This window comes from Balaenoptera acutorostrata, chromosome 9, assembly GCF_949987535.1.
Source record: "Balaenoptera acutorostrata chromosome 9, mBalAcu1.1, whole genome shotgun sequence".
NCBI classification, from domain to species: Eukaryota; Metazoa; Chordata; class Mammalia; order Artiodactyla; family Balaenopteridae; genus Balaenoptera; species Balaenoptera acutorostrata.
The window spans coordinates 49060346-49071144 of record NC_080072.1 but is presented as its reverse complement, the minus strand read 5'-3'; the positions used below and the strand labels follow the sequence as shown (position 1 = coordinate 49071144).

The 10799-nt window shown below is 47.7% G+C and overlaps 1 protein-coding gene across 1 annotated transcript; it reads left to right on the top strand.

Moving 5' to 3' along the window:
• The first annotated feature begins 2980 nt into the window (after window positions 1-2980).
• Window positions 2981-10448, top strand: EIF3F (eukaryotic translation initiation factor 3 subunit F). The gene is made up of 8 exons (XM_057553752.1): window positions 2981-3398; window positions 6621-6691; window positions 6932-7011; window positions 7446-7583; window positions 8921-9012; window positions 9433-9569; window positions 9698-9811; window positions 10214-10448. The coding sequence occupies exons 1-8, from the start codon at window positions 3017-3019 to the stop codon at window positions 10289-10291; spliced, it is 1092 nt and encodes a 363-aa protein (XP_057409735.1). The 5' UTR covers window positions 2981-3016; the 3' UTR covers window positions 10292-10448.
• The last annotated feature ends 351 nt before the right edge of the window (window positions 10449-10799 follow it).

The following is a 10799-nucleotide window of genomic DNA, read 5'->3' as shown; positions in this document are numbered from 1 at the left end:
TACATATACTTCCTATTGGTTCCTCTGGAGAACCCTGACTAATACACCATATACCATGTGCACAACACATTTCCCATACACAAGGGGACAGCCCATTTTCTCTCTCCCCATGCCTTCTGCCCTTTCCTGATAAACCTGGCCCCAGAGTTTGTGTTTATAGGGTTCAGCCTGCCTAGATCCCTCAGTCAGCCACTGAAAAGCCAGCACCCGGATGTATGCATGCCCTTGTCCTGGCCAGTCAGCGTCCCTGGGAAGACCACACCAATGATCCCTCTCCTCCTGCCCCTGAGCCTTGTGGCTGGAGAAAAATCACAAAGGCTGACCAGATCCTTGAGCTCTCTGGGCTCAGCTGGGTCCTCTGATAATTGTTCAAGGCCTTTGACGGCTCACTCTTGGCTCCTCGTCCAAACACTGTCCACTCGCCCAAGGCTGAACCCCACGCTTGCCTTGCCATTTGACAGGAGCTCCTGCAACGTCCCTTCTCTCCCCGTGTCTCTGATCTTCCCTCCATCCCTTTCTCTGTTCCTCCAAGACAGAAAGGTCTTTAGGCCACTGATATAAAGGCAAAGTTCTTGAGGGTGCCGTGTCCACAGCCAACTCAAACCTACACATGGAGAAGAGGTCCCAAGGGTCTGCACGGTCATTTGGGGTCAGCAGCACTTCTTCATCAGGGATGGTTCTCACCTCTGGCCTTCTTCCCATGGGATGATCTCAGGGGACCAGCCCTGGCTAAGGCAGACACCCCCTCAGGCACCCAGAAGGGAGGCCACAGCCCAGGGCAGCCTCTCCAGCAGGTCCCTCATCCTGTGCAAGACCATCGCTCTTATCAAGGCTTTTCCAATCAGGTCCTCCTTCCTGACTTGTAGATAATTCCCTTTGTTTGCACTTGTATATTCAGTTGTTCTCTCTCCTCTAGATCCTTACCTTTGGTTTAAAATACACTTAAAACTTTTCCAGCCTAAATTGTCCCCATCTCAATCCTACTGTTTCCCCTGCTACTGCTTTAAATGTCTCCTTTCCTTCCCAGGCAGTTTCCTTGAGAGAGTAGCCAGTACTCACTACCATGAGTCAACCTGATCATTCTCTCACTCCCAAATTCTGGTTTCCATGCCCACCCCACCCTCAGTTCCACTGGCACTGCTCTACCAGGGTTGGTAAAGATCCAAGTCATCAAATTCAAGGCTCACTTTTCAATCCTTTCTGGATACGCTGTTTACCTGAGTTTGGGGGAATGAAAAGAAAGAATGTGTGCCCACCCAGAGTACTGACAGGGGAGCAGGATCATGTGAATTCTAACTAGAAAAGGTAGATCCAAGGAGAAAGCAGTTCTTGGGCACGAGAGTCAGGGCTAAGAAATCCAACTTCATCCATCCACCTTGCCAGCTGGATGCTGGCACTTGACCCAGCCAAGGGAGTGGACAAGTTTCCTGACAGGCAGATGTTATCATCCTCACCACACCAAGAAGGAAACTGAGGCTCAGGAAAAACAAACAAACAAACCTATAGATTGCCCAAAGTTACACAGGAAGTTAGGATCAGAGCTCCTTCCACACATAGTAATATGTCAATTATATGTCAATTATATGACATATATATGTCAATATGCCACAGCATAGCAACCTTGTAATACTAATAACGTACTTCTGGCATATGCTAAGAACTTTACAGAGCATCACCTCATTTAATCCTCTCCCAAAGTACAGACTAGTATCTCCACCAGATCACTCTACACTTCTGCTTGCATGTCTAATCGACATCTCAAGGGTGACACATCCCAAAGTGAGCTTGGGATCTTTTCCCCAAAACCTGCTCCACTTGTAGGTTTCACCATCTCAATTGACAACAGCCTCTTCATACTAGTCGCTCAACACAAAAAATTGGAGTCATCCTTGACTCCTCTCACACCTCACATACAATTTCTCAGAAAGTCCTATTGCCTCTACCCTCAGAATATGTCCATCATCTGCCTACTTCTCATCACTTCCACTGCTGCTGTCGTGGTCCCAGCCACTCTCATTTCTCACTTAGATTACCTGGTAATCTAACATGTCTCTCTGCTCTTTTCTCTCTCACCTCGCTCTGCCGAGTAACCACTCCCCCTTTCTATTCTTCTCAAAGCAGCCAGCGTGATTCTTTTAAAACTAAGACAGAGCATGACCCTCCCGGCTCAAAACTCCATCTGACTCAGACGAAAACTCAAAGTCCTTACATGGCCTGCCCCCCAAGCCCTATGGAGAGGTCCATGTCCTGCTACTCCCCGCCTTGATCCTAACACTCCAGCCATGAAATAGCCTCAAACACACCAGGCCTGCTCCTGCCTTAAGGCCTTTGCACTCTGTTCCCTCTACCTGGGGGCTCTTCCCCCCAGTAATGGTCATACCCCTCGTCTCCTTTAAATCCACTCAAATCTCACATTCTCATTTTGACCTGCTCTAACCCCTCGCGACTCCTGATTTCCTCCTTATTTTCAGCTACTTTTTCCTTTTTCATAGCACTTATCACCTAATAGATTCTATAATGTACTTATTTGTCTCTCTCCACTAGAATGTATACTTTTCAAGGACAGTGATCTTTGTTTTGTTCACTGATATATCCCAAGCTCCAAAAGAGCATCTGGCACATATTCAAATTGTTGAATGAATGACTCACTGCATTGACACCTTAGGATGCTGTCAAGAACAAAGTCCTTTAAAAGGCACCTTGATGTCGATTATCCCATTGAAGTACCAATTGAGACCCTTGCGCTACTCTCTGGCTCCATCTGGTGGCAGCTGTTTCTCTCCTCTCAGTGCGGTTCCAAGTTTACTCGGAACTACTTAGCTCGATTCTTACTGAGTGCGCATCGGACCGAAATCAAAGAGCACAAACGCAGAGCAGAACATTGTAGCCGTGAGTAGCATCGTCAGAAACCAATAAGCACAAAGATTTAGTTCACGTGGTGCAGATTCAGCCTATCGTGCTCCTAATCTTTGCGAACTCACTCCCTTCTGCGCCTGGCTCCTTCTTTCTCGACAAGATGGCCACGCCGGCAGTACCGCCGAGCGCGCCTCCCGCCACCCCAACCGAAACCCCGGCTGCGGCCTCAGACCCGGCCCCGGCTCCAGCCCCAGCCTCAGCCTTAGCGCCGGCTCCAGCGCCGGTTCCAGCTCCAACGCCGGCTCCAGCCTCATCCTCAGACCCGGCGGCAGCAGTGGCTACGACCGCGGCTCTGGGCCAGACCCCGGCCTCAGCGCCAGCCCCAGCGCAGACCCCGGCACAGTCGCTGCCTGGCCCGGCTCTCCCAGGCCCCTTCCCTGGCGGCCGCGTGGTCCGGCTGCACCCGGTCATTTTGGCCTCCATCGTGGACAGCTACGAGCGACGCAACGAGGGCGCTGCCCGAGTCATCGGGACCCTGCTGGGTGCGTGGTCAGAGAAAATTGACGTTCTCTTCTACTTCCCACCTGCCGTTTATCTTGTTCCCCTCACTTCCCACCCCCATTGTAGTTATTTATTGAATAAATAGCGTGTGCCAAGTGATTTACATTTTATCTTTAATCTTCCCAGTAGCATTTCACGTCAAGTATGATTAGTCCCAATTTACGAAAAATGAATTCAAACTCTGACTAGGACGTCAAAACCCTAAGCCCAGTGACCACGTTTTCCCCCCTTATTTACTGGTAAATGTCTTTATTTTCCAGGTGTTAAAAGAGAAGTTTTTCCTAACCACTTGGCATTGGAGTGGGGACGCCTGTAAAAAGATATCCCTCTCACCAAGTAAACCGGTTTGGCAGGAACCCATTTAGGGTTTCAGTAATATTCTGCTTTCCTAAACGTCTAAGCCTGAGCCTCTTGTTTCTCAGTCTCCCTAATATTAGTCCCCAGTGAGATATGGACCCCGTTCCCCCAGGGCAGTCTCTGATTCTCCATTTGGACAGAGACAATTGTAATATCTATTATTTGTATTAACGTGCACATGGAGAAATAACCTTTTCCCTGCCCATGTTCCAAATTTGGGAAATTGATATTTTATGTTACAGTAAAATTGAGAAGCCCTAAAGAGGGATTTCTGACAATATATCCCTTTCTCTGGGGACTGCTGGTCCCATCAAATTAGTTTTCACTCCATCTTGGTCACAGATTTTGGACACTTTTGTGAATCCAATTTAGTCACATGTATCATTTCTCTTTCTTACCCTTGAACGTGTAATAGTTTCCATCGTAGAAGACAATTGGTGTATTGCGAAGAGGATGATAGTTGTCGGCAGACTCCAGCACATATTAGCTAAGTCTGTTTCCTTCAGGGCCTACTTTAGATTTAGTCTGTGAGAACTAAATTATCGCAGAAGGCATCTAACTGTGCTGGCACAGACTAGGTACGAAACAGCTGTTGGTTTGCCATCTTCCACCACATCAGGCACCCTCCTGACACAGACACACGTTCTCTCCCTCTTTATCTTTGAGGGTGTAGCATTTTACAGAAACTTCAGATGATCCATTATCTTTCAAGCATTGCCATAGTTGTCTCAGATCAAGCCTTTGTATTCTCTTTGCCTGTTCTCCCTTCTTTTATCCTTTAAGTTTCACTCATCTTCCAGGTTCCCAGGAAAAGTTTTCACTCTCAGTCCTTCATCCCATATCCCCACCCTCACCCCCATTCTTAACCTTCCAAAGTATGCATGCCATCATTCTGTGACTGCCCTGCCTTGAGCTTCTGTAGTAAATGGTTCTTGCATCACTGACTTGGCACTCCACAAATACTAGCTTGCTGTTTCAGCTGCACTGTCAAATTTTCCAAACTCACTAGAGCTATTTAACTAAATAAACAATTTTCCACCCTAGGTTTGTGCTAAGTGCCCCTAAACATTATAGTGACTCTAGTTAGACCAACTGTAATCTAGATTTTTCAGATCCTCTTTCAGAATGGAGTCATGGTACAAGGCTAGGTGTTACAGAGGCATTGCTTACTGAAGAATGAAGCATAGATTCTGCTTGCTAGGAACTTAGATATTTTCAGTTAGAAATCAATTCATGAGACATATTCCATTTGGTTAAATGAAAATCAGTGGTACCTTTTATGTTACCATAAAACTGTTAGTTACTTAGAATTCAAAGTTTGATCAAACAAGCTCTACTCTTAACCTTAAATTGAAGCTGAAGATATACTCTTACATGCAAATAATTAGAATATAATGTGATAAGTGCTCTAGTAGAAGTGTGTTATGGTGGCATGCAAATACAGAAGACTTAACTATTTCAGATGCTCGAAGTGGTCAAGTCTGTTGACAAGAGATCAAATAGGATAAAGAATATGTATCCACACTACTGTATATAAAATGAAGAACCAGGACTTGCTGTATAGCACAGGGAACTGTACTCAATATCTTTTTTTTTGACATTTATTTACCTATTTGTTTATTTATTTATGGCTGCATTGGGTCTTCGTTGCTGCACGCGGGCTTTCTCTAGTTGTGGCGAGCGGGGGCTACTCTTCGTCACGGTGTGTGGGCTTCTCATTGCGGTGGCTTCTCTTGTTACGGAGCACAGGCTCTAGACGCGAGGGCTTCAGTAGTTGTGGCTCATGGGCTTTAGAGGGCAGGCTCACTAGTTGTGGCGCACGGGCTTAGTTGCTCCGCGGCATGTGGGATCTTCCTGGACCAGGGATCGAACCCATGTCCCCTGCATTGGCAGGCGGATTCTTAACCACTGCGCCACCAGGGAAGTCCTCAATATCTTGTAATAACAAAATGGAAAAGGATCTGAAAAAGAATATATATATGTATGTGCGTATGTGTATACATACATAACTGAATCACTTTTCTGTACACATGGAACATTGTAAATCACCTATACTTCAATTTAAAAGAAGAAGTATGTATCCATTTGGTTTGGGGGCATAGTTTCAGCTAAGGGGGCAGAAACCATAGTGAAGCGGAATTAAACAGACGCTGATGGGTATAGGCAACGTTGCAGTCTGTGGTGGGGAGGGAAGCACTTGAAGCCGGGGTGGGCGGTGCCAGTAGATGAGAAACAAAACGGAGAGGTCAAGGGACCAGCGGTCTTAGGACGAGAAACAAATGTAGCTAGAGTAAAAGTATCATCGGAACTAGACGAATAAAAGTTTGTGGTATGATGTTTAAGGTTCACGGGGGGAAGGTTTCTGGTTGATGGTAGGGTTAAGGTTATGACTGTGGGACCATGGCTGAAGGGAGGTATGGGGGAAGCTCCCTAAAACTGTGCTCTCAGGATAGGCTGCTATATGAGTGGTCTCTGAAGACATGATGAGAATCTTCCAGGGAGCTCTGCAGATGAAATTATATTAAGGAGAAAGTCTAGAGGCTGAAAAATGAAGCTCACAGAGTGAAGATCTGGAGTAGGACCGGTAGCAGGAAGTGACAGACAGGCGAAAGGAGACCTTGTAAGAATAGACCCTGTTTGCTGATAGTTAAAGAAGAGAGTTGGAGATGACTCCAGAGTTTCATTTCTCTGGAAAATCCTGGTTCCATTGGTGCTCATGGCTGACCCTGGAGCTTAGGAGTCCAGTTTGGGTTTTTGTTTCCTTGACTTTGAGGAGACCTCTTGAAAGCATTTGGGACGGTTGGGAGCCCAGGGTTTTATAACACATGGACAATACTGTCTCACAGGAACCGTTGACAAGCACTCAGTGGAAGTCACCAACTGCTTTTCAGTGCCGCACAATGAGTCAGAAGACGAGGTGAGTGGGAGTTTGAGACCCCCGTGCCGTCTGTAGCTACTCCTTTGCTGGCCTCTTCGTGAGGCCCCTCCTGCGCCACAGTGTGTTGTGCTCATAACTAGAGCTGCAGTTAAAGAGCTTCGTTCCATTTGTGCATATTTCCCGGGCCTCTTCTGTCTGTTGGGAGTGGCCTCTTGTCCTGTTGATCCATTTGCTGTGGACTTCTGGCTTCCTAGCTTCCTTTCCTGCCTTCCTTCTCAGGTGGCTGTTGACATGGAATTTGCTAAGAACATGTATGAATTGCACAAGAAAGTCTCTCCAAATGAGCTCATCCTGGGCTGGTAAGTTGGGACGAGGGGATGGAAAGTCTCAGTGGTTGATTGCCAACATCTTTTGTCACCTGACTAGGCATCGTGCACCCTCTTTTGGAGACAGAGTACTGAAAGTGTATTATCTCAAGGAGCTATGAATTCAGTGTGTGTTGCTGGCAGTTGTGATCCTGTGAGGCCAAGAATACTTACTTTGGGCTGCAGCTTTTACTGAGCAAGTCTTTTTTGCCTTGCTGGTGACTTAGAATTTTCAAGAGCTCTAAGGCAGTCTTTATTTGATTTGACACAATTTTCAGTGTGTGTATTTTTTTGGCACGTGTTGTCCCTGGGGGTATAACTACACCCCGACCAGGGGTGTCGGGTACCAAGAGACACCCGTGCCACCATCCTGTTTGGTATTGATGTCGCACGTAGCTGTGAGTCCACAACTGTGTTCCATTTTCCAGGTATGCTACAGGCCATGACATCACAGAGCACTCAGTGCTGATCCATGAGTACTACAGCCGGGAAGCCCCCAACCCCATCCACCTCACAGTGGACACGAGCCTCCAGAACGGCCGCATGAGCATTAAGGCCTACGTCAGGTGACCAGAGTCTTGGGCAACAAGGGCATGAAAAGCTACCTCGTGCATCCTGTGCCTGGACGCCACCCCCGCCTCCACCCCACGCAGGTGTCATCCTTCAGCGTGCAGCTCGCTGCCTAAGGAAACCCCTTCCTCCCTTTCAGCAGTTATCCCTGGAGAGGTTTTATTCCGAAACAAACTCTGTCCCTGAAATTTCCACTCACTTATCCTTGCCTACCCAAATTTCTGCTCATTGCTCATAACCAATTTCAAAGGGCAGCCCTTTAGGTATTTGAGCAAGCTCGTTTTTCCTGTCATCTTTTCTAGAAGTTAACTGTTACACAACTCCTACAGCCGATCCTCACATAGTGTTCTGGTCATGATTCTTCTCCACATTCACTGATTTTCTGAGTTGCCCTTCAGTTTGTCGTTATCACTAAAACTGTGCACAGGACACAGGGCAGTACAGATTAAAGAATGGCTGTCCTTGTTTTGGACATGTCTGTTAACCTGGGATAGAGTACAGTTTGGATGACAGTAACGTTACCCTGTTGGCACATTAAGCAACTAGAATGCTGGTTGATGGGAGATACTGGGAAAGGCTCTAGAGGCGTGCCGAGGAAGGGGCGGCTGTAGGAGTTGGAAGGATTATATTTTCTGCTTAGAATGAAGCCCTTTGTTAGCACATCTCTTACTTTAACTTTGTGCCATTTTTGTGTCTGACACTGAAGTGACCAGTTACCTATTATGTGGTAGGACAAAGATGGTGGATGTCAAGTCCTTATGGGCCAGTTGGTGTACCACTAACCTCTAGCTGTTGCCTGATTTCTTAGCCTTTCCAGGTATTTCAGACTCCCCAAGATCCAGTGAAAGTGTGTAGTTGACATAGTAAAGGCAGTCACCTTTACTAAGATTACTTACAGCACCCAGTCTGATCTTGATGGTCCAGAGTCGACTTTTTTTTTTTCCATTGCTGATGAGGAACTTGGTCCCAGAGAAGACCTGTCCTGTCACTTCTTTCTGTGAGGAAGGATGTCTAGGCAGCTAGTTCCACAGGGAAATCCAGTGTCCTGTCCTCAACACTGAGATTTCAGTGTGTGAAGTAATTCTCTATAAAGGGTCCAGGCCTGGTCCAAAAGCTGAGTCCCTTCTCTCAGGCCAAGGGTTTGGTGTGTGGAATGAGCTAAAGGAAGAAAATGACTTGTTCCCTTTAGCCCTCTGGGCTTCAAGTGGCCCAGCTTTCTTCTTTCAGAACCTTGGAAGCCATACTCTTGGTATGACTGCTTTCCCAGTCTGAGCTAGACATGAAACCCCCTCCCAAGTCCATCTGTTAACCACCTTGGCTTTTCTCTCCCCAGCACTTTAATGGGTGTTCCTGGGAGGACCATGGGGGTGATGTTCACCCCTCTGACAGTGAAATACGCATATTATGACACTGAACGCATTGGAGGTGAGTGACTTCCCCATACCCGCTTGCTAGGTCTTGGGCATTTTTCAGGGGAGGGGTTTCTGTTCTGTAACAAGGATGGAGGGCCTTGGGTGTGTTAAGAGGAACAGTTGGTGTAAGGTTTGTGATGACTAGAAGTCATTCTTCTGTAGAAATGGGACTTGAGGAATTATTTGTGAAATTGTTAGAGGTGGGAAATCATCAGCACCAGAGGCTACACGGCCATTCATATGAGACCAGAACCAGTGATTAGCATACTGGGTGTAGGAGTTGAACCCTCTCCGGAGAAAGAAAAGCTAATAAGGGCAGGGCAGGGGGGTTTGGGGAAGCTGACTCAGTCCAAAGGGAGGTGGTTAGAGGTCTCTTTCCTGATGGGATGACTGAATTCTCTGTGTCACTTCTGCCCCCAACCCACTCGCACAGTTGACCTGATCATGAAGACCTGTTTTAGCCCCAACCGGGTAATCGGCCTCTCCAGTGACTTGCAGCAAGTGGGAGGGGCATCGGCCCGCATCCAGGATGCCCTCAGCACAGTGTTGCAGTACGCGGAGGACGTGCTGGTGAGGAGCGGAGGGAAAAGGAAGGAGGAGGGCGTGATCTCCACTCTGAGATGGCTGGGGATGTGCTGGTGAAGTGACAGTCTCGGTGGTGAGAATTAACTGTTCCTCGTTGACTCTTTGGTGTTCAGTCTGGAAAGGTGTCAGCTGACAATACCGTGGGCCGCTTCTTGATGAGTCTGGTTAACCAAGTACCCAAAATAGTTCCTGAGGACTTCGAGACCATGCTCAACAGCAACATCAATGTGAGTGCCATCCCTGGGCTTCTGGGAGCCTGTGCCTTCCTCCACCTCAGCCGTACACCTGTGGAGGGGGTTGGGGAAGGTGACCTGGAGGGGATAGAGGAAACAGGGCTCCGCCTTTTGCCCCCTTGCAGTCCAGGCTCGGGGGAAGAGAGCACAGGGGCTCGGAGATTCCCCTCCTGCTGTTTCCTTGCTTCCTGTGGTTCAGGTGTATCAGTGGAGATGAGAAAGTGTTCTCAGGCATTTCCTTCCTGTCTTCCACCTTCCACTCTTGCTCAGCCTCTCCCAGCTCTTGTTTATCCAGGACTGCCCACACCCAGTGTCCATCATACACCTGGCCAAGACCAGCCTTTCTGCTCACTCTTTACCCAGCCCCTCACTCATCCTGGATTCCTTCTCTTCCAGGACCTGCTGATGGTGACCTACCTGGCCAATCTCACGCAGTCACAAATTGCCCTCAATGAGAAACTTGTGAACCTGTGAATGGTCCGCAAGCAGCCCTCCTACCAGGCTGGGCCCCAGCCAACCCTGGGACTCAGAATGGAGTGAAGGAGAAATGGTTTCTTTGTGGTTTGAGTCACACTGAGTCAGTCAACTGCTTGTGACTGTAAATAAACATAGCCTACCTTTTGTAAATGAATTCCATATTATGTGAGTTTACCTCTGGGTGGAATGGAGAAGACAGTTCTGGAGCTCACACAGAAACCAGGAAGTGAGTACTCTGGTGGAAGTTGGTTGTGTGTGTGGCCTTACTCGTCTTCAGTAGTCGCACCCACAGCCCAAGCTGCTTTAGCTGCTTCTGACCTGAGACCAGATAGCCTTCTCAGCAACCTGGTGGTACAGGGGCACTTGCTCCCCACTCTTTTGCCTACGTTCAGAGCAAACTGTCTCCCCAAAAAATGATTTTTATCACTTTTCTTTCATAGCATCTTAAGTGGATGGCAGTACAAAGAGTTGCTTTGTGCAGTTTGAAGTATCTGGAGGTGTGCTA